The 24,715-nt window shown below is 42.2% G+C and overlaps 1 protein-coding gene across 1 annotated transcript in view; it reads right to left on the bottom strand.

Annotated features, from left to right (window-relative positions):
• FAR2 (fatty acyl-CoA reductase 2) overlaps window positions 1-23,201 on the bottom strand; it is a gene marked incomplete at both ends in the record, with an annotated part of 75,934 nt that extends 52,733 nt beyond the window's left edge. Inside the window, one exon of the mRNA XM_080635245.1 lies at window positions 23,013-23,201. Within this exon, the coding sequence (XP_080491371.1) occupies window positions 23,013-23,201 (189 nt within the window). The remainder of the gene's footprint in view (window positions 1-23,012) is intronic.
• Window positions 23,202-24,715: the final 1,514 nt, after the last annotated feature.

Genomic DNA, 24,715 nt, shown 5'->3' with positions numbered 1-24,715 from the left:
CAGGATGGTCCACGGTTTGCTGAGATGCTGCTTACAAACCTTTTATCTTTTAACAGAAGTACTAAAGTTATCACTAGCAATGCTTAAAGCTTCATTTGCCCATTTGCACAATGAGCTTCAAGTAATCTATGTGGGTCTGAGGGTTACCTACCAAATTTTGACACAACATCATGGCAGCATAATTAAAAATGGAGGTCTTGATAAATTCTAACATTGCTCTATTTTTATTCTAGTGTGAGTCCATCTAAACTGATCCAGTTTAGTTCATGTCAGGGATAAAGACGAAACTTTCCAAATCATGTCATCTAAATGGGAATGTGAGAACATCATAAAGGCTCGCCTTCCTCTCCTGAACTAAACTAGGGGCAGGTAATACAGTATTATGAAAAAACATACTGGATAGCCTCAGAGCAGTTCTGATACTAATCAACACTGAAATAGCTTGAGAAATAAGAAGCTGTCATTTTGCTTAAGGCCTGAAGCAAAATTTGCTCGGTTGACAGTAAACATTACACGCGTTCATTTGGTTTATGCATTTCAGTTCTCAGCATGACATACCTTCTATCCAGAGATGTGAGTGTATTGGTAGAGGACCTCAGGAGATGGAAGCATGTCTACCAACAATTTGCCTACTTTAATTATGGTTAATATTTTACAGCTAATTCACATTAAAAACATTCCTCTTTGATAAGATACAATCTGAGGGCAACACCTTCTCTCTCAAGGCTCCCAATCAAAAGATAACCTTTGAAACATGCCAGCTGCCTGATGTAAAAACTGAGAACTGTCTCCATCAGTCAATTTAACAACTGATCTATATCTTTATGACTACAACTTCTCATTCTAGATATATACATGCACCACGTAAACCATGCCCAGAAAGTCACAAGCAAAAATAAAAAAGTTGTTCTGTGCCCCCAAATGGGCTTAGCTCAGCATATCAAGACACTGATGTAGTTCTGCCGGGAAGTCTTCCCAACTGAACAAACCCCAAAACACATAGGATTACCCTGGTTAGTATCCATAGGCTGCATGAATACTATACCTGCAGTGCCCTTCAGCTATGTATTTGTCTTGCTGTTTTATTGCTTTAGTTTCTATAGGGCAGTAAATTTTACAAGTTCTTGTTCTCTTTTTTCCTTCCAGAACTGCTAAGGGCTCTCAGATTGGTATTATGGCATTCAGGTAAGTGACACAGCATCTTGCATGGGTAGCTGTGGCCTCAGTGTGCATGTGTTCTAAAAAAACCGCTTTTTTATCATTCACAGACAGAAATTAATAAAAACAGGGTTGGAAGGGACCTCATAAGATCATCCACTGTCCCAGTGGGATTCCAAGCTCTGACACTGTTGAATAGCAGGTTCATGTTGCAGCTGTGGTTGGAAAATACAAATGTAGTTAAGCTGGTTGATTCACAGAGATTACAGTGCTAGCTGAAATTTCCCTCTAGTGTGAAACATCACTTTGGGTGCTTGTATTCTGTAGTGAAATATGTAAACACAGGAGATAACCAGTTCATAGAGGCTAGGCAGACCCAAAGCATAGCAATTAAAATAGAAATTAAAAGAGGATGAAAAAAGGTATACTTAAACAGGGCCCTACAAGAAACCTGGAGGGGGACTTTTTACAAGGGCATAGAGATGGGGCAAGGGGGACCTGATTTAAATTGACAGAGGGTAGATTTTGATTAGACATTAGGAAGAAACTTCCCTGTGAGTGTGGTGAGGCACTGGCACAGGTTGTCCAGAGAAGCTGTGGCTGTCCCCTCTCTGGCAGTGTTCAAGGCCATGTTGGATGGGGCTTGGAGCAACCTGGTCTAATGGCAGGTATCCCTGTTCATGGCAGGGGGTAGGAACTGGATACAAAGGGAGTAAAGGACTTTGCTTCCTAAAGGGAGACAACCTTTAAGGTCAGCTGGCCAGGTCCTCCTGGCCATCCTGTTATTGGGTATACATCTGTACAGTATCCATGACAGTTAGTATAAGATGAGTTAGCACTGTCTTATAGAAGATGCTTGATACTGCTGTAAAAGCGCTACATTAAGACTTTGTTTCTAACAAGGGACTGCTGTTGAACAATGGAGATAATTATTCACCTCTACTAAATCTACTGCTTTACTCAAACCTCAAAAGATATTAATGAAGATAATGGCTGCCTCTTGCTTTGCAAACAAGGCTATTAGTGTTGAACATTAGTCAACATTTGCCAGGGCTTGGGCACTTAGCCAAAGAGAACAGTACAGCAGTCTCTCAGCAAGGTGGACTCTGCAAGGTGTAAGGACCAGGGGACAGCACACTGCCTGGCAGCATGTTTAGTGCCATCACTCAGTCACCTCATTTCAAGCGTGACATCTGTCTGGCCATATGTGCGGCACACCAGTTGAGACAACTGGCAAGTTAGGATATAACCGAACATTCTCCTTTTGAACATCCTTGGCCAGCAGCCGTTCCAGCGTATCAAAGAGTCAGAAAGCTCTTTGAGGAACCCTCTGGGGCAGGCATGCTCAGACTGGCTGCCCTCAACTAAGCAGCAGTGGCTGTGAAAGCTGTCTAGCCCTAAGTGCTTCAGGCAAGCTGCTTTATTTCAGTTCTCCAGACTCTGCATGCAAGGGAATAAGCAGGTAGGCGCAAACTATCAGCCGTGTATGATGAACAGCATTCTCCAGCCTGAACCCAAGATACAAGATGTACACTCATTTCTTCCAACCTTCACAAAGACAGGTTGAGGATAGGAAAAAGTGCAGTTCTACCACCCTATTTAAAGGGTGACCTCTTAAAGTGGGAAAAGTGAGCTGTGGAAGCATAGGTTGGTGAGGAAAAGGCAATCAGGAAGCAGTGCTGGCCATCACCCAAATATGGCGATGGCTCACTCTCAGCAGGAACATGCAGTCAGCAGGCCCCGAATCTCAGCAAATTCACCTCTATTTCCCCCTCCCCTTTCTGCATCTGCACTGACATGCTAAAATGACAAAGCATTTACTTACTGTTGACTATGGTTGCTGAGGTTTATGGGAGGGACAGCTGACCTGACAATGCTAGGAACTGAAGGAGATATGTGAGGAAGGAGCTGAGAAGACAGTGGCTGTAATGTTCTACAGATCATTACACAGAAAAGAGAAGTAGAGCTGGACACAGGATTTGGGTCAGGGTTGACTTGGAAATGTAATGGTGCAGCTAGAACTGCTGATGTTAGACTGATGTTATGATCAAAACCTTCCCTGGAGATTTCTGGGGCTAGTGGAAGGTTGGGAAATGGGTTTGATAGGCCCTGAAGCAGAAAACTCTGCCTGTCAGAAAGAAATGGAAGAAGTAACAATGGAAGGGCAGAAAGAATAATAATCTTCCAAGCTGCAAAAGGAAGGGCCAAAAGGAGGAATTTCAGAAGGATGACAAAATGATTTACTGCTTCCATGCCCTATTGAAGCTCAAGGTCTCTGTGCTGCTAAGAATGGTTACTGTCCTCTCAATGTACTGTGCACATGGAAAAATTTGACAGGGTAGAATCTAATTACCATTATCTAAAGGCTCAGAGACTCTCCATTGATAAAACTCTGACAGAATCACACAGGCTCTCCATTAACAATTCTGAATTGCAGTGAACTTGATTTATTCTTTATTTCTTTGGTATTCAGTCTACAGTATACAGAGTCCTGATGCCCTTTGGATGTCAGTACCAAAACTAGTCCATTGACTTTGATCACAGTTTGTATTTCTGCTCATGCTGAAACAGAGACAAGCAAAGTCAGCGCTCAGGACTTGCAGCAGACATCAAGCTTTTAAAGGATCAGATATACTGTGTTAAAAAATATTAGAATGAGAGTAATATCTACAGAGAACATACCACAATGTACTTTCGGCATATGTGAGTCCCCACTTACAAGAATTTTTTCCCATTTTGGATTTTCATGCCTTGATCTCTTGTGCATCCTTTCTTAGTGTAAATCCTTCAAATGGACTATATATTTAAGGAGCTACTTTTTTGACGTTTGGAAGAGATGCTAAAGCAGTATTTTGCACATATTTATAAAGTGATTAAAATCTCCTATTTATTCCATGTAGATAAAAAAAGAAAAAAAAAAAGATGGTCATATAGTTCAGCAACTTATATGACATGGTAAGGACTAGTACTTTAAATCAGTGGAAAGATAGGAATCAAAACCTGTCCTTTCTTTAATGAACATGGCATGAGCCCTGTGCATAGAAAATCCCTCTCTTCAAGAACCTGTATGACAACAACATGCAGCATATGGATGAAATAAAAGGAGGTAAGAGTCAATCCATGTGTACTTAAGCTACCCTCGCTCTTTATGAGAGCCTAAGCCCAACTCCACGTTGCCACTGACAGTCCAAGCCTCTGCCCTGCCTTCCCATCTGCTGCTATCAGTGTTTGATGGCCACATCAGGAGCTGAACTGGCACAGGCAGGAGTTACGTTTTTAGCCAGAGGGTGGCTTTTTTGGTTATTGCTGCCAGGTTTGATGCCTGGTTTGGTGTGGGGGATGGAGAGGGTTGCCTGTGGGTTTTCAGTCAGACCAATTGCTTACCTGATTTGCTCTAAAGATGTGTAAGGGCTAACAGTAGCATGAAGGAAGTAGCCACATCATGTGGCGAAACCATCCTTTCTGGTGGAGTCAATAGGGACTTTGACTGGCTCAGGTCAATCATAAAACTGCACCCTTTAAGTAAATGCCTCTTTTAGAAGCTAAAGGTAGGGAAGATTAACCCTTCTCTTAAAGGTCTTTGGGTTAAAGCCACGAATCGAAATTCATGAGACAAGCTCCGTTGCTTGACACAGGTCAACTAAACCTTGCTTTGTGAAAACACCTAAGCAGGTAGTTCACTATAATGGGAACTTACTGTGAGTTTTAGTTTTTCACTAAACTCACTAAGTTTAGGTCACCTTTTGACATGCTGGGTTCTGGAATCTGTACATTTGTTATGCCCCTCATTAACATTGGGAAAATAATATTAATTTATTTGACAGAAGGGGTAGACTGAAATTATGATTCCTCTAGATATTTAAATAGTTGTCCTGAAGGAAGAATATGAAGTTCCATTATGTATCTCACATCTCTAAATTAAAGCAGGCGCATACCCCTTCACTGAATCAGACCTTTAATTACACCAGACCTTTAACCTCACCAGGCCTCCAGTACGCCATTGACACCTTTGGTTGGAAGCTACCTGTAAGTATTGTCAACGGCACTTTGTCTGACTCCCTTTGCTGCCAGCCGCTTACTTGCCTCACTATCACCAACTTCAGTAACTCCTGTGACTTAAAACACCCTGCCAGGATGTGCCTGATGCAGCTGGAAGCACTAATCTGACTAAGGATTGTTTAGTGCGTGACCTCTTGCACACAGAAACTTCCTTGTACTGAACACCGCCCATCAGTGGCAAGAGAGTTAAAGCCAAGAGATGTATAAAAAGATCAGGAAAAGCCACCAGCCCTCAGGAGCACAGAGATGCAGAACAAGGTTATTCCTGTTTTCCAGCTCCCTAAATTAGATATTATTTATGAAAGCACTGCCAGTTATCAGTAGCCTGGCATAAAGAATACAGTATAGCCTGGAGGGATTTTTTTAAAGGTATTAAACAGGTCGGGTCTTAAAATAAACCCCTAGGGAATTCTGCTTATAACTGGCCTCTGGGCAGAGCAAGGACCATTAAAAACTTGCTGTCTGACTGTCCAGTCAGGGCTCTTTTTCCTGTCTTGACTGTAACATCCTAATCTGGATGTTGGCATGCTGTTAAGAGACTCTATGCTGAAAGTTTTGCTAATGTTGAGGCAAATTATATCCTGCCTTTCCTCTCATCCACAGATTTAGTCATTTTATCACAGAGCACAATCAAGTGAAAGATACTATGCTGCCCATTCTCAAGTAATCTTCTTCTCCTTCATGTACCCAGAAATGTGCTCCACAAAACTCACTCCTTGACTTTTCCAGTGACAGAAGTGAAACTGGCTGGTCTCCACCTGCCTGAATTGACTCTCTTGCCCTTTCTGACAATGGGAGCAACATTTGCCTTTCTCCAGCCGTAAGTGTCCTCTAGCCTGGAGTCTTCAGAAATAAACAGGTTTTCAAACTCTCTTTGGCCCTGTGGCAAAGATTTTTGCTGCAAAACATACATACTTTTAATAAAGTCAGCTTCATGGAGATCACAGCAAGGACAGTGGCTTGGGAACTGTCCACCTACAATAGGGATTCAAACATCAGGGAGACAATTTGCCTTTTAAGCACGGATACAACACAATAAGTAACAGATTAGGTTTCTAATAGGCTATTTCCATTATGCAAGCAACCTCCCCAAACAGAAATCTACACATTATTTTTCCCTGCTCCAGTTTCAATGGAATTTCAAAGTACATTTGATTGTCCTTATCCATGTTTTCTTTGCCAAAATACATGGAGAGGGGGGGTATTTTTTTTCCCTCCCTGGTAGGAAGATACTGACTGTTCACCATAAACATTTCATTATATATATGAAACACTCACAGTATTGCAAACAATTGTAACGCCCGATAATGCCCAGCTTGGAGCTAGATTCAAGCTTCTGTTTTGCTGAGCTCTGCAACAATATGAAGGCTTGAAAATAGAGTTTAAGGTTTTGCAGGTACAAATCCACAATAAGAGACTTTATCCCTGAACTGAGCTCTGGAACCCCACTTACAAGACAAGATGGCAACAAAACGACACAACTAGCTGAGTAGTCAAGAGAGATGAGAAGAAAACAAATACTAATGCAGATCAAATGTACGCACACAGTTAGCTAGTATCAAAGGTTTGTTTGGTTTTTAAACAAGCAACATGTCATTGTTTGTTTTTGTTACTATTATTTGCTATTTATACTGCAGCAGTGCCCAGAAGTCCCATCTAGACACACCATGCTCAGTCCCTGTCTTTAAATCTTGGTGCAATCAGACATCAACAAGTGAGTGGAATCAGTAATAGCTTATCTTAGACGTACATTTCCAACAGACTGGGAGAAAAATGATGACCATAGATTTCTGGTAAATTCTGCCACTCCAGCTGCTAACCTTGTTTCTTGTTATCACAGGTACCATGCATTGTGCATTGCAGGCAAAATACACCTGCCTTGGTCTCAGTCCAGAGCCTTCATCTTTTGTTAATTCTCCTTGGTGCATCCTCTGTCCCTCTGCTATTCTCCAATTCTATGTTTTTATAATTCTGTGCTTTTTTAAGCATTGCAGTGTGCTGCCAGAGCAGATTAGTATTGGCATCAGCTGGTTTCCAAGCTCTGATTTTTCCTTACTGTATATAACACTGAACAAGCTACTCATTCCCCAACCTCAAGCTTTTGACCCTACCAATTTATTCTTTGGCACATCTGAACTCTTCCAACACCACTGCCCTTCACATGCTTCCTGGGATAATTTAGAAACTGACAGGCAAACTAGTTACTTAATCCAGGGATTATCACAAAGATTCATGTATGAGAAGATCATTCTAAATTTTCCTCCTCATCTGAATCACGCCTATAAGTAATGAGCCATACACTTGGCAAAACTCACCCAGTTCAGTCTGTATCAATGCAAAGCCACGTTTTGTTAACTCTCCGGGATCACCCACTTCAACACAACCTCCTTGAGTTTAGGATAAAACAGACCCAAACTCCAGCACAAGACTGATGCACCAGTGAAAGAAGCACCAACCTTCTTGAAATAAAATGGAAAAGCTTGTAAAATATTTGTCATCACAACAGCCAGTACCTTCTTCAGGTACTTCAGCATCACAGCCTCCACCATCACAATCCACATCAGTAATCACAGCAGCTGTAGGTCATACTATACTTGCTTAGAAGTCACTGTCACTTTGCTTGCTGCAGGTTCCCAGTAGATTTGCAGGCATTTTGACTTTCTGTGGTAAAGTGATATAAAGATGCAGGTCCATAAAACATGGGAAATAACATAATTCCATCTCAGGAGAAGTACAGCACAAGCTGTCACAGCCAGGCAGAAACAGAGATGCATGAAACCCCACCAAACTGACATAAGTGTCACCTGGCATGGCATGACACTAGGTGCTGTGATGTAGGAAAACACTGAATCCTAAAAGGAGACCTTGGAAAAAGTCCTCTTACAGTTAGGATTTCTAAGGTGGAAACTTACAGTAACTAAACAAATATAGCATCAAAAAACAGCCTAATGATCATTTTTGACAGTGCATAAGGCATGCCTTGATTTTAAATACATTTAGCTAGAACAGTAACTCCAGATCAACTCCAGATCAGACATAAGTCTGGTCACAAACAACAGGCTCTGGACAGCCACCTTCATGGGCAGTGAATCATACCTGTTCACAGAATTAACAGGGTTCCCCTCTGCAAAATCAGAGCAGCTCACTGAATGTTTGGCTGCAGTCAGTCAGCTGCTGTTCACAATCACACCATAATTCACATTTAACTACGAATGGAAGAGCTGTTTCACCACAGCAGTTTTTCTTTCAAGAAGCAAAATTAATTTACAACAGTGTAACACTAATAATACCCCCACTCCCACTCCCTTAAAAGAAAACAAAAGGCCTTATACAAGCCCCCAGAAAATTGCCAAAAAATTTTCACACTTGGATTCCTTGGCACAGTTCAGACATTTTGATTTGGGTATGCAACGATGTGATTCAGAACTTCACATTCTTTTTAAAGCATTCTCCCTAATAATCTTGGTAGTCCTAATGGGTTTGGTAAATTAAATAAAACCAATAGACTGGATTTGCTAGGTTAAACTGCAGTCAAAGGTGACCTTCATCCAAATTTTAAGCTGGCTGGCCTTCTGGAGAATCATTTTTAGGATTAACTGTTTGGTACATAATGCAGCAGACAGTACCTATATGAACAGCCTTATGAGCACCTTCTGGCAACCATGGTGTTCTGGTATAGAGGGATGCCTTGCATTTGTTTTTGCTCTTCCAGTCACAGCTCAGTGCCAGGGGCTGGGAGAAGGATGACGAGCCAGAGATTTTTTCCTTGCACGCAGGACACTTAGAAGATCAAGTGCTCTGGACCACAGAGTATCACTGTGTCACAAGTGGGAGCTCTCTCTTAGAGGTCCTAAGGCTCAAGTATTCCTCCACCATCTCCCTAGTATTTTAACAACTTTGTCTGTAGAAAGTATTATCCAGTGATCATATCTGAGGGCTGTGATCGGAAGTCAAAACATAAGATTAAAGACGTTGCCCCACTATAGGATTTCTTCTTAAATTGCAGTGATTTGTTCACAACAAACTTTATTTCTTTGCAAGGTCTTCTGACATAAAATTTGTTTTAGCATCTATCACCAAGTCACAGTTAGCTGCCAGATAATAAAAAAACACAGGTAGGAAGGACAGGGTTAACAGAAAAGCTTTCTCTAAGAAAAAAATGGAAGCAGCAGCTGGGGAGAGAACGTAATAAAATCAGACAGGAAGGATGAAACATGAGTTAACTTCGTATTTTGTTGAATGACCTAATAGCAAACTCTGCTTTTTGGGTGCTGACTGATAACTCCATTATTGAGCCATTTAAGAAAAAGATAAGCCTCCATTCTTAACTATGATTTACAGGCCAAGATGTTCCCAACAGAGGTTGCCTAAGGTTAGGTGTCCTTATTCAGCCCCAATTCAGAGCAAAGAACCCAAGGCTGTGTGAGAGCTTTGGTACATGAGCAGCTCCACTGGCGTCCTGAGTGGTTCTGAAGTGCAACAGCCCAAAAAAGAATCATGCCAACTCGCACATGTCAGGAGCCAAGTCACAGGCTCCAGCAAAATGACAAACATTGTTTAAAAACATGTTTGCTGAAGGCCTTCTTGGTGAACGGGTCACTTGGCAAAACTGTGAACACAAAGCATGCTGTGCAGCTGCCTGAAAGCTCAGCTCTCCTGTGTGCCCGAGCAAAACCAGGATACAGAAGAAATCAGAGGGTTACAAAGGATGCCCAACAGGACTTCTCTAATTATGCTGTTCTATGGCCTTGATGGCAAAACCTGCTGGGAAATAACTCTAATTTCTGTTACTGATGTAAACTCTCAAGCCTTCAGAGTGGAGCCCTTCAATGCTCTTTGTACTTTTCCTGTCCTCTTTGAAAATGCCATGCTGAACTTTTTAACATCACTCTTCCCTGCGCTCCATTTCTTCCATAATTTCTTCTTCTAATGCATGCTGTCTCACTTCCTTGACTTTTAGCACTTAGGATATGCAGACAGCAATAGTGGTGGTGCTGAAAGCTTTCTGCTGTCAAGGAGGCTGACATCCAAAAAGCGACGATCTGGATGGAGAGATCTCCGACTAGCATAAAAGTGAATTTTGTGCATTAGAGAATCTAAATTTTCCCTTTACTCACTTGCAAAAAATCTAATATTAGGATACTCTTTTCATTTCCAGCTTGACCCACAAGCTCAACTTCAGATGCAATCATATGGGCAAAAGTGGAGGAGAGTCAGCAGTACCAAAACCACATTGCTTCTTGGTTTTGGTAGCTTCCAAACCCAGAAACTGTCTAGCTTGCTTATCCTCCAGGGCTTTTAGGTTGGAGTCAGAACATATTAGCTTCCCAGATACTGAAGAGTGATTAATGCCATTTGCATTCCTGTATGAAGCACTTCTTACTACATTTAAATTGCTGTCATCTAAAGTTGAAATACTGGCAGTGAAATCAAACTCATACACGCCTTTTTTTCTATAAGAAACAAAACTATCCAAAGCAAAAAGAAAATCCAACACGACATATAATTGAAAGCACAACTGTAAATAAGTTATTTGAGCCCATCACCTCTTTGAAATACATAGTTCACAAGATCACAGAATCACAAAATAGTTCCAGTTGGAAGGGACCTTCAAAGGTCATCTAATCCAATCCGCCTGCAATGAGCAGGGACATCTTCAACTAGATCAGGTTGCCCGGAACCACATCCAGACTGGCCCTGAACATCTCCAGGGATGGAGCATCCACCACCTCTATGGACAACCTGTGCCAGTGTTTTACCTTCTTCATTGTAAAGAATTTCTTCCTCACATCCAGCTTGAATCTCCCCTTTTTTAGTCTAAAACTATCGCCCCTCATCCTTCCGCAACGGGCCCTACTAAAAGGTCTCCCCCCAGTACTCAACCAAAGCTAAATCAAGATACCAAGAGAAATTCGACTGATTTCAGGAATGGGGCGCCTTGGCTGCAAACCAGAAAGCACATAGGCATAAATGCAAATTCAAGCAATGTTATGAAGATCTCTTAAAGTTGTGACTCAACTGCAGCCTTAGTTTGCTAACTCCTTGATGCGATTCCCTCCTTCTTCTGTAAGACATCCTTGCACATTAAAGAAAAAATATTGTGAAACAGATACAGGCCAAAAGTGTCTCAAAATATCATTGCTTATGAAGAGTTGAACATGTATTTCATTTCAGATACAGAAGCAAAAGCAGCCTGACTGCAGCTTCTAGGCTGTTACTGACAAGAGAAAAATCTTACTTTTGAGGCCTTTTCAAATTATATAATTCTAACCGTACTGCCTGCTCATTTGCTTCAAGGGCTGAACCTCTATTTTGTCAGTTACCAGCTGGCAGAATTCTCCACTGCAGACATCATCATCAACATACGAATCCACCATTAAACAAAATAAAAACAGTTAGCTTGGAACAGAGTACCTTTATGCATATATGTGCATTTGCATGTATACAAATGTGCATATATTAACTGGACTGAAGGGCAGAGTCTTGTGCTTACTACATGAGAAGCTTGCCCATAATGTTCCTTGGATAAACAGAGGTCCCTGATCGTCAGAGTTCTCAAAGAACTGCATAAAATTATCCATTATATCTTTATAAATCTAACAGAATACTTGAATATTTAAACTTGTACATAAGTCTCTTGTTAGATAACAAATGTGAAACAGAGATTGTGCCTTCTTTTCAGCTTTTCTTTTTTTTAACTATTGCATTAGCAACACATGCATTAGCATACAGCTGGCTAGAGGGATGGTTTTGGCATGTTTATATGCAAGGCTCTGTATTCTCCCCTGGAAGTGTTGCTGTTTAGATCACAATCTACTTATCATGTTTAAATCATGATCTACTTAACATCATTAAGTGATTTTAAGTAAAAACCCCAGCCAATTAAAAAACCCTTTTGAAATCTGCTGATTTATTGTGATTCCAGTCCAGGCCGAGGAAAAGTCGTATGAAACCAAGCAGTAAAGATAAAAAGGAAGGCCATCTTTGACACACCATTCTGTAGGAGTTGGGTATTTGTGCAGAGTGACATGAAAGACAGAAACCAGTAACTCCCTTGCTGTTGCAGCCAAGGGACTTGCACAGAGGGATGAGCTCCAGAAAGAGATCGAGAGATCGTGCCAGAACCCTTTGCACAAGATGCATTTTCTGTGCATGCACCTAGCAAAGATCACAGGCACTTTGTGATAAGAGGCTGGTAAGAGAGATGGAGCTCCCACACAGCAGGGCTACAAAAGCAGCACCTTGCTGAGATGGCAGCTGCTGCCAGGCAGGTGGCCTCTGGTCAGACTGTGATGGTGGGCCACCATGCTTCATGCTGCGCTTGTCTTGCAAGTGCCTGAGTACCTGGACAGCTATCAGCGTTACTGTCATTCTGCTGGTCTCAGTGGATGTGCCACATCAACACTTCAACATCTCTAACAGCTGTTTTGAGTGAAAGATGAGGAAACTGATGAGTCATGTTTTGAAACCAAAATGTTTTAACTCACAAGTGAAAGGCAAACACTCTTGAAATGAACCATGAAGCATTTTTGCTTTCAAGAAGTTACTCATTTGAGAGTAATTCATCTTTGCTTCTACAGTTTCATTTACAACTGTGTCCTTGGTTTTAATTTAGTATTTTTTGTCAACTAAACAATTCTAATTTCATGGTGATTTACTGTGTACCCATTGCAAGTAATGTATAACTGGAGTAAACTGAAAACTACAGTCCATTTAAAAATAAAAAAGAAACAAAAGTTGACTTTACTACGGCAAGTACCCCCAGGAGCTGAAGTACTGAAGACAGTTTGCAAAGCTGGAACACTAAGCTGTGAAATCTCCTTGGCAGTGACAAAACTTGAGGTTTGCATTCTGTATCGCCTAGCAGAGCTTGAGACCAGTAGACAAAACAGCAGACCCCAAGGCTCATCTATATTTCAGCAGTACCACTTGTTGTAATAAAAGACAACACATCACACGATTAGGTCGTAATCCTTCCTAGAGCTTCCAGGCACTTTGAGTTCTGCTTTTAAGGGATGACATCAACAGGAACCATTTTGATGACACTGGAGAACTGCATCTGTAAGTGAACAGAGCCTGATGCTTCAGGGAGACATTCAAGCAGGCGTACAAAGAGAAGCCATGTAAGGGATTCAACTTCTTCCAGTGGGAAGTGCTCTTCTGAAGAGTTTAGAGCACAAGTCTTACGAGGAATGGCTAGGGGAACTGAAGTCATTCAGTCTGGAGAAGAGAAGGCTCAGGGAGGACCTTATCGCTCTCTACAACTACCTGAAAGGAAGTTATAGCCCTCATTTTTTTAATGAAGCTGGAGAGAAAATGTGGGCAACAGGACGGTAATGCATTACTAAGATTTCCACTGGCGTCACCATTATGTCATAAACTTATCCCCTGACTCTGCTGTTCCTGACCCACTTCTCCCTCTCTCTGCCACCCTTGAACTTAGCTGATATCTCTCCTTTTGGATATCTTGATGTTCATTATAACTTCTCATAGCCAAAATGTAAATCCCTTCTTTAGCAATATCACCAATGCATTATTTAACTGCTTCTTCTCTCTGTCCCTGGATGTCTAATTTGCATCACAATCCTATCATCCACATTTTCTCTCCAGATTCATTAAAAAAATGAGGTTTCATCTTTTGAGAATAGTGTATAGATACCTTCCCACATTTTTTTCATCCCTGCTTTTGTATGTACATAGAACATGTACTTACAGAACAAGTTTGTTGTCCTAAAAACAGGAGTACGGACAATATGCAAGCATTTTCAAACTGACTGACTATTGATCTGAGGTGCTCCACTTTTAACATTTCTAAATTAAAGTATCCCAAGGGGAATCAATCTGCTTGGCAGATTGATGGCAGGGCTTTGGGTTCTTTGATAACAGCTGGTTTTATAAGGCTCCAGTCCGGATGATGGCACGTGGGAAAGGTTTAACTCACAGAGGCAAAAGGATGCTGGGGCATGAATTAGCAGGGCTCATTTGGAGAGCTTTAAACTAGATTCGAAGGGGGATGGGGTTGTAACTGGGCTTGCCCCAGTGGGGCAGCACTCTAGGATTGATGAAGACTGGGAGGCCTCCTATAATCCTAGGGTGAAATTGGTGAGCTCAGCTCCCTCCTTGAAATGCCTGTACACCAATGCGTGCAGCATGGGAAATAAGCAGGAGGAGTTGGAGACCTGTGTTAAGTCAGGAGATTATGATCTGGTGGCAATTACAGAGACGTGGTGGGACAGCTCGCATGACTGGAATATAGTCATGGAGGGCTATGTCCTTTTCAGGAAAGACAGGCCAGCCAGGCGGGGTGGTGGGGTTGCTCTTTATGTGCGAGAGCAGCTGCAATGTACTGAGTTCTGTCCAGGGACAGAGGACGAGCGAGTTGAGAGTCTGTGGGTGAGAATTAAGGGGCAGGCTGGCAGGGGCGATACTGTTGTGGGTGTCTGTTACAGGCCACCAGATCAGGGTGAGGAAGTTGACGAGGCCTTCTACAGGCAGCTGAGAGCGGCCTCACAGTCACAGGCCGTGGTCGTGGTGGGGGATTTTAACTTCCCTGATGTTTGCTGGAAGGACTACTCAGCAACCCAGCCACAGTCCAGGAGGTTCCTCCAGTGTATGGATGATAACTTCCTCATCCAAATGGTGGATCAGCCAACCAGGAGAGGAGCACTGCTGGATCTCATCCTCACTAACAAGGAGGGTCTGGTCGAAGCAGTAAAGGTTGAGGGCTGCCTTGGTTGCAGCGACCACGAGATGGTGGAATTCAGGATCTTGTGTGGTAGGACCAGTACAATAGCAAGTAGAATTGCAACCTTGGACTTTAGCAGGGCAAACTTTGGCCTTTTCAAGCAATTGCTAGGGGAAATCCCATGGGCAAGGCTGCTTGAAGGTAAAGGGGCCCAAGATAGTTGGTTGGCATTCAAGGATTGCTTATTCCAAGCTCAAGAGCTGAGCATCCCGACATGTAGGAAGTCAAGGAAGAGGGCCAGGAGACCTGCGTGGCTGAATAAGGAACTGCTGGGTATGCTCAAGTGGAAGAGCAGAGTTTATAGGTCATGGAAGGAGGGGCTGGCCACTCGGGAGGAATATAAGGCTGCTGCTAGAGGATGTAGGAAGGCAGCTAGGATGGCTAAGGCCTCCTTAGAATTAAATCTGGCCAGAGGGGTCAAGGACAACAGAAAGAGCTTTTTCAAATACATAGCTGATAAAACTAACACCAGAGGCAAGGTAGGCCCACTGGTGAATGGGATGGGTGCCCTGGTGACAGAAGATACTAAGATGGCAGAGTTATTGAATGCCACCTTTGTCTCAGTCTACTCTGCCGGAGGCAGTCCTGAAGAGCACTGTACTCCTGAGACCTCAGATGAAGTCAGGTCACTGGAGCAGTTTGCCTTAGTCCATGAGGAATGGGTTAGGGACCAGTTGAGCAATCTGGACATCCATAAATCCATGGGTCCAGATGGGATGCACCCGCGGGTGCTGAGGGAACTGGCGGAAGTCATTGCTAGACCACTCTCCATCATCTTTACCAAGTCTTGGGAAACGGGAGAGGTGCCTGAGGACTGGAGGAAAGCAAATGTCACTCCAGTCTTCAAAAAGGGCAAGAAGGAGGACCCGGGTAACTATAGACCGGTCAGCCTCACCTCCATCCCTGGGAAAGTGATGGAACACCTTATCCTTGATGCCATCTTAAGGCATGTCAAGGATAAGAGGGTTATGAGGGGCAGTCAACATGGCTTTACCAAGGGGAAGTCATGCTTGACCAACCTCCTAGCCTTTTATGAGGAAATAACATTGTGGATGGATGATGGCAGAGCGGTGGATGTGGTCTACCTTGACTTCTGCAAAGCATTTGACACAGTCTCCCACAGCATCCTCATAGCTAAATTGAGGAAGTGTGGTCTGGATGATCAGGTAGTGAGGTGGACTGCAAACTGGCTGAAGGACAGAAGCCAGAGAGTTGTAGTCTATGGGGCGGAGTCCAGTTGGAGGCCTGTATCTAGTGGAGTGCCTCAAGGGTCAGTACTGGGACCAGTATTATTTAATATATTCATCAATGATTTAGATGAGGGAATTGAGTGTACTGTCAGCAAGTTTGCTGATGACACTAAGCTGGGAGGAGTGGCTGACACGCCAGAAGGCTGTGCTGCCATCCAGCGGGACCTGGACAGGCTGGAGAGTTGGGCAGGGAGAAACTTGATGAAATATAACAAGGGAAAGTGCAGAGTCCTGCATCTGGGCAGGAACAACCCCAGGTTCCAATATAGGTTGGGGAACGACCTGTTAGAGAGCAGTGTAGGGGAGAGGGACCTGGGGGTCCTAGTGGATGGCAGGATGACCATGAGCCAACACTGTGCCCTTGTGGCCAAGAAGGCCAATGGCATCCTGGGGTGTATTAGAAGGGGGGTGGTCAGTAGGTCGAGAGAGGTCCTCCTTCCCCTCTACTCTGCCCTGGTGAGACCGCATCTGGAATATTGTGTCCAGTTCTGGGCCCCTCAGTTCAAGAAGGACAGGGAACTGCTGGAGAGAGTCCAGCGCAGGGCAACTAAGATGATTAAGGGAGTGGAGCATCTCCCTTATGAGGAAAGGCTGAGGGAGCTGGGTCTCTATAGTTTGGAGAAGAGGAGACTGCGGGGGGACCTTATTAGTGTATATAAATATATAAAGGGGGAGTGTCATGAGGATGGAGCCAGGCTCTTCTCAATGGCTAACAATGATAAGACAAGGGGTAATGGGTATAAACTGGAACACAAGAGGTTCCACTTAAACTTGAGAAGAAACTTCTTCTCAGTGAGGGTGACAGAACACTGGAACAGGCTGCCCAGGGAGGTTGTGGAGTCTCCTTCTCTGGAGACATTCAGAACCCGCCTGGACACATTCCTGTGTAACCTTATCTAGGTGTTCCTGCTCTGGCAGGGGGATTGGACTAGATGATCTTTTGAGGTCCCTTCCAATCTCTAACATACTGTGATACTGTGATACTGTGCTAAAGGGCACTAAGATGAATCAGACTCAACAGACACATTGGAAACGTTAGGCAAAGAATATGTTATATACAGGAAAGTATAGTTACTATTATTCCTAATACTGTCATTAGTTACATATAAGTGTAACAAAATACATACAGCAAAGCATATTCAGGGTTGTTCTAAATCCGTAACACTGAATATATCCCTGATCTATTTACGCAGTGTGTGGAGAAATTATGAATTACTATGCAGCATCCATGTATCCTAAGTAGCGATGGAAACTACATTATGGCTATGAAACAGTGCAATAAGCCTATTTTCTTTGGGAATTACCCCAATCACACAAAGACATTATTTCTTCCCCAGCAGATCGTGGCCTGAATTTATGTGACTGATGCACTGGAGGCCATGATTTCAACCACCATGTTTCTTTCTCCCTTCCTCTTATCATGGATTTTCCTTTGACAGCTGAATATACATTAAAAATAAACAAACGAACCCCAAACCCGTGCCATTTCTACCTAGCTGCACTTCCAGCACTTCTGCAGAATGCAGTCTGTGCTGACAGCTGTGCAAGTGCAAAGGAGAAAGGAGGTATAGGAAACCAAGTTCTGCTGATGCTAATTAACAGTACTTCTCAGCTTCCCCATTAGTCTCCTGGTAGGCATGGCTTTGCATGCAGAACAGATGAAAAAGTATGTAGGGGTGCCAGATCTCCAACTCAGCTGAAAGCTGCCGGGTGAGAGTCTACTCCCTGAGTCATGAAACAGGTCAGATATCCATCAAATAAGGAGGAGCTGTCACCATACGAGGCTGCAGCTTCGGTGCAGCACCCAGAAAAGGTAATGCCATTGCCTTTGCTTGTTCCAGATGCCCATGTTCCAGCAGAGCCTAAAGCCATGGAGCAGCAGCATGACTGCAGTCATCCAACAGCAGAAAGTGACTGAGTCTTGAGCTCAGGAGTAAAGGTCGCTTCGTTTTTGTCCAGTGTGAAAGGTTATCTCGCTAGAAGCACCAGCTGTCTTGTTGGCCCTTCCTTGTGCTGTAGGAAGTGGGCTATTTGCTAACACGTAAAGTAAAACCTTACCAGCCTTCTTCAAACAAAATCACAAATTGGAGAACAGAAAAAAATGAAATGAAAAATGAAAAAATGAAAAAACAGATGGTGTTAACTTAGGAAAGAGGAACGGAATGGTTAGAGACCCTTGCCTGCATTCATGTAAGTTATGTTACTGCCCTTAAGATTTAGTTCCTCTCTACCATGCAGTTGACAAATTATGAGGTCAAGTAAGAAACAAGTTTCTGTTAAAATGACAGATTTGTTCCTTTGGTACACAAATATTGGATTTATTTCTGATAATCTGCTCCCAAAAGTGAAGCAAATCTAAATAAGTAATAAACCAGAAAACATCTTCAGCTGTTTCACTCCAATTAGCAGTTTCCAGACCTCTTACTGAGCAAGTGGGATCCAGTTCCATCAATCAAAAAAGCTCATTACTCTGATCCAGATACTGATTCATGCACCACTGCAGTGGTTGCAGCAGATTTAGGGGGTGCTGTTCCAGAGGGAGTGACGCTGCACTGCACTGGTTTGGTGGGGAGAAGCCTTACTGCTTATGTTGACAAGCAAGACACATGAGCAAGGGTGTGGAGAAAAGGATAGTCAAGGCAGGTGTTTTGAAAAAGCAAAATTGGGCTTGCCTGTATATTTGCTGATAAGCATAGCACACTTGACAAGGATATACTGAAGAAGCAAAGGTATCTGATTTAACACTGGGTTTATGCTGTTCTCAGTGGTCAGTCCCATCATAATGTGTAGTTCCAGAAAAAGCTTTGTATGGAAGAGAAGAAGGTCTATCTGTACCCATCCACTGTAACTGTTAGAGTTAACCATAAGGGTTAATTGTGGTTGGAAGATATGAAAAAGCAGTAACATTTTACAGCATTTCTAGCCTTACCAAGCAGTATCTGCTCCCCATTCTCAGCATCCTCACAGCCTCCCCATTTTCTCTCTGAATTATCAGATATTAACAAGTGTCTTTCACACTCCCCACTTTGACTGATCTTTCTAACTAGGAAACTGAACAAATAGATCTGAGAAACAGCCTGACAACAGCAAGTAACCTTGGTTCACTGCATGCAGGGCATGGAAAATGCTCTGCTCTCCCAGGGACAACGTGAAACCTACAACCAGTGACTCAGCATTAGCCTAGTAACACCTCTCCAGGGAATCTGAGACAACCCCTCCAAGCATTCCTGCCTATTTCCTGCTCACAAAGGGATCAGACAACAAAAAATACTCCTTGTAACAATTCCCTGTCTCTAACAAATATACTGCTCCCATCAACTAATGACTGAACAGTGCTGTCAAGCTTTGCCTTGTGATGCACATCTATGGACACATCCAGGGTGAAGCCAATACTGAAAATTGTGGGGTTTTGTCTATCAGCTGTGCTCTGTGCCATGCAGACACAGCATTTCATTAAGCACAGGGTAATAGCTTCACTCCCTTAGGGACTTGCTGCTGGAAAATAGAACATCTCCTTTCATAAGTAGGCAAGGTCACGATGCGCCACACATTCCTTAATGCACATGTTCATTTTGGAGTCAATGGTGAGATAATTCAGTATCTGTTCATTATACATTTCATATTAACACAATAAGGTATCTTCATGTAAGACTAATTTTACAAGATCTGAAGAAAACCAGCATTATATTACATGTCAATGCCATCTGTTCAGCTACTCCAAAAGCAGTGGAAGAATGCTGATTTATGTCCAAATTATTTTTTATATTTTACTCTTCATGTTGGATGCAGAATTTGAAAAATTCCATGTAATAAACATCTGAAAAGGACAAACTAAGGTATTTTTCCCTTTACACCACATCATCCTTTTGTAACTTACAGGTGCTTTTTTATTTAACAGGAGTCATCTTCCAACACATTCACATGTACACGCTGTGAACAAGACAGTTCATAAACGTGACACCTCAAAGTTTAAAGCCCTGTAGATATAAACCCCTGCATATAGAGATGTATGAAGAGAGATCAAAAATGATAGGAAATTTCTTTTGACATGTTAAGTACTACCAAAATCCAGGAGTCCTGAGAGGAGCTTACCTGAAGAACCTAAGCATTATGCAGTACAACTTAGTCTGGCCAATCTACTGCTTTCATCTTTTTTAATCCCAAATACTATTTTTATCTGTTTGTTTAGGAATTTGGAAGCTGGCAACCTGTTTTTCTCTACTGCTCTGGTTCTTGCAATACCCTTTTTCTGGGTGTGAAAATGAGAAATTCCAGAGTACAATACTGGGTCAAAGCATAATGGAAAAGAAGAAAGAGTTACTTTCAAGATGCATGTGTAATCAGTCAGTAGAGATTACATATGGTAGAATACGAAAGTAAAAATAAAGTATGTTCTCCTAAAACCGGATGCAAATACTGTATTGCATTAAATCTAACAGCTCATGGGGGAAAAGACTAATTATGCAGGAGAGGAGAGAAATTACGTACGTACACATGAGGAAAAGAAGGGATTTTATTCTGAGTATTCCTGTGCTTACTCAAGTATATAATATTCTTAATCAGAGATCAGGAATATCAGAAGCAAATATTGCCTTAAGACTTGGAATAACCTTTTGCTGCGCTTTGTTATATAGCTCAGGGATTTCTCAAACTGAAGCATGCAAACCCAACGTAAATCAAAGCATAGCCTCTGGATTGTGAATGACTGATTGTGTGGTTTAAAGACATACAGCAAACTTAATTGGAAACAATCCACAAAAATGTTAAGAGTAATGCTCCTTTCCCTCTTCACCTGCCAGGAAATTAGTTACTGGGATTAACAGTTTCACATCTAGCAAAAATACAAAGGCTGTCAACATTTTCACATGGAAATAACCCTTGAAGAGTTGGAGTTTTGCCTTATGGAAGTATTTTCTGCGTCATTTTAAAAAGATCAGAGTCAAAAAAAACACCTTCTTCCTTGAGGTGACCAGAATGAGTTGTGAGCATTTTCTCTTTTCAAGGCTGCAGCAACCTAACTTAAAGAGACTTGCCACATGCTTTTGTTCATCTGAAACACGTTGAAGCAGGCTGTCAACGGTTCAAGGAGAGGTTTCAAGTCATATTTGCTGTTGGCATGTCTAAAACTGCTGACACATGCTAGGGAAAAAAGGGTGCGCCTAGTATAGCGGCAACAATAAAACAGCTTCTAGGGAACCTCACCTAGAGCTAACAGTAGCAGTAAGCTGGGCTGGCCAACTGAAGAGATAACACCAGCAATATCGAAACAAAGCTTATTGAAGCCCTAAAATACAGTTAGGTTTGTCATTTTCTTAGTGGTTAAAAAAATGGGGGCGGGGGGGGGGGGGGCAGAAAACATGCAAACACATCACATTTGAGATTTTGTTCTTTGATGATGAAAACCATTACCCGGAGTCTTCAGTGATGAAAGCTGTAAAAACAGCTGAGAAATGTTCACTGAAAGGAAAAGTAATGAAAAACAGTGTATTTGACAGACTTGCAAAAAGCAACCAATGTGATGGTTTCCTTTTATATCACTCACAAATTTTCCTGACCATGAAAATAACCTGCCCTTCTGTTGAAAACACCCAGAAAAAAAAATAAATAAAAATAAAAATCAAACTCTGTTGTTGGGCATACTTCAGATTTCTCTAGCTTGATGCCTCACAACATTAGGAGGAAAAATGCATGCCTTCTCCCAGACCTACCTGTCTCTAAGTTATCTGAAAACCTATCTTAGTCCAGCAGAAGGAAGTACTTTCCCAGTCAAGTCTTGTTCTAAGTTTTAGATCAATACTCTAAAAATATGTTGACATTTCTCAGATTAATTCCAAGTAGTTCCTTGCCTACTAGGGCCACATCTGTCCCATCCCCTCATTTCACATCAGCTATATACAATTTCACACTAGCAGTAAGCATTAGCTTGAGCTCTGGAACTTGTCATAACTGGAGGCATATGAGCAAGTTCATGACTCCACCAGTGTCCTAAGCTCCTGAGGGCCTTGAGATTCTCAGGCCAAGTCCACCCTAGATAACTTGTCTGGCAGTTTCTCCTTACAAATCTTTACACTAAATACAACAAAGGGTTTCGACACCAGAGATACGGATTTCCTCACCAGGGTGGCAACCCAAAAGCTCAACAGAAACAAGCCACATGGGTGGAGGTCGTACAGATCTGTTCTTCGATTCACAGGTCTGTCTCAGCCTTTGTGTTCTGCTGCGAGAAGCTTTGGAAAACACCCTTTTCAAATGCAGCAGTATTTTATCACTTCTTAAGTAAGGTTAAACTGGAGCTGACATCAACATCAGAAGATGGCAGATGCCCTACTATACTGCAGCAGTGCACAGCCTAATACACACTGCCACTAGGCTTTGTCTTATAAAATTAATTTAATGCCCCAATAAGGGCAAGGAGTAGGGTATGATGGGCTCAGCTTTATTTTTGGACACTAATGTTCCAATATTAACTTTTGAATGTGGGGGAAGGAAAAAAGTCCATGAAAGCAAAATGCTGCTCTCGTGGCAAAAAGGAATTTTCTAAGTGAATGTGCTTGTGAAAAAAATAACTCTCAACAAAAAGCAATGCAAAAAGGAAGACAAACTTATATCACTGCAGCATAAAATGCTGCATCACCTACCAAAAGCAGATGGATCCAGCTTCATTCATGTACATTTTTTTGTTTTATACACAACAAAAATATACAACGGCTACAGCAGAAATGATTATAAAAGAAGTCCTTTGCTTCAGCCAGCTCGATAGATTTCATCTTAGATTCTAGAGTACGTAATAAGACACTTACCTTGCATTTCAACATGTTGGCCACTCTCTCTTGCATCGATTGTCCAGCCTTTGGTCTGACAAGTATATAAACCGCTTTAACATCAGGGCTGGAGCGCAGAAGCTTTTCCATCAGTACTTTGCCCATGAAACCTGTAGCTCCTGTGATAAGAACGTTCTTTCCATTGTAATAAGCTGAGACTGAAGACATAGTGCTGGTTTGTTCTGTCCTTCCTTTAACTTCCTGCACAAGGTACCTGGAAAATTGCAGAAATAAAGCTTTAAGGGCTTCTGAGTTAAGACATAGATCAGTCGTTAGGGAGCTGTGTCTGAGCTAACCTTTCCTCGTCAGCTGTGGCAGCTCACGTTAGTTCAGTCAGTTGCAATTTTAAAGATGACTTTTTAAGAAAAGCCTACAAAAATTAAACAGGTTAATCTGAGTAGCTTAAAAAAAACATCAAGCTCAGCCTTACCCTTCACATTATACTATAGCTGCAGCCAGCAATCACAATTAGGAACACAGCTTGTGCTGTCAAAGGCTCCTAGCAGTAGATGCTCACTGCAGTGTTGAACAGCATTTCTCCTACACTGTGAAGTGGCACTCATAAAGATATGCAGTTCTCCATACAACATAAAGAACAGATCTCACAAACACTGCAGGTGCAAATGATCTGTTTTTCCCTTTAATTCCACTGTGCCAAGCTGTTGCATTTCTGGTCAGCCACCACTCAGCAATGTGCTCAGTCTTTTCTTGTTGTTTTAGCTTGGAATAAAACCATGAAGAAAGCTCTTCTTGACAGAGGATATAGTGCAATGACATTGCTCTGCAAGACTGCCATATCATGCTCCTGTGTGTAGGTCATTACCCATTATTGGCTGTTAAGGCCAAAATTCATTCCTTTTAATTCTAAGGAGTATAGACATCACATGCATTCTCTGGAGAGCTTAGGTTGTCTGAACAGCCCTTTGTAGATCCACTGACTATATAAGCGGGCTGACTAGACAAGGCTCCCACATGAAGTGTCCCAGTTAAGTATTTTAATTAGATACAATGGTTTTGGGCCTACGTGTCCCCAGCCATCCCAATCCAAACTCTAAGCTGATTAAATGACAAGCAAAGCTGGGTTGAATCCAGCCTCAGAATAGCCCCTCTCCTCATTAGACTAACAGAAAGAAGAAAACTCCTCCTATCTTTGTAGTGCTGCAGACCACAGCATGGACAAACCACTTCATTGCAAGGAAAAGGCTCATGAAAAACATAAATAACTGTTTTTAAAATATCCTATTCAATTTGAAACAAAACCAAAGAACAGTACAATGCTGTTGATCGAGTATTCAAGAACCAGAACAATGATCTTCAGGTATCCCAGAAAAAACTCTTCATCATGCAGAAGCTTCAGATGCAGTCAGCTATTTCAAGTTTCTCAACATGACATCAGCTAATAAAATGCAACTACATCAAAACAGAAATACAGCATGTGCTGCATTTTTGCAGTCTTCCAAGATTCCCTGTTCTCACCAACCCTTTTGCATTTCTGAAATCTACCATTCAGAAACAGTGAAGTGGCCTAACTTAGAGCAAAGCTCTAAGTTGCAAGCCTTCACAATCAGTCATCTTATGTAATGAGTCCTTGACTCAGACCAACACGAATTAACAACACCGAACAGTCTGAAGTACTGTGGAAACCTTGGATACATGTGATGGTAGGTTAAATTCCCTTCACT

The sequence above is a fragment of the Psittacula echo genome (assembly GCF_963264785.1).
Source record: "Psittacula echo genome assembly, chromosome: 1".
In the NCBI taxonomy this organism is placed as follows: domain Eukaryota; kingdom Metazoa; phylum Chordata; class Aves; order Psittaciformes; family Psittacidae; genus Psittacula; species Psittacula echo.
This window is presented reverse-complemented; position numbering and strand designations above follow the sequence as displayed.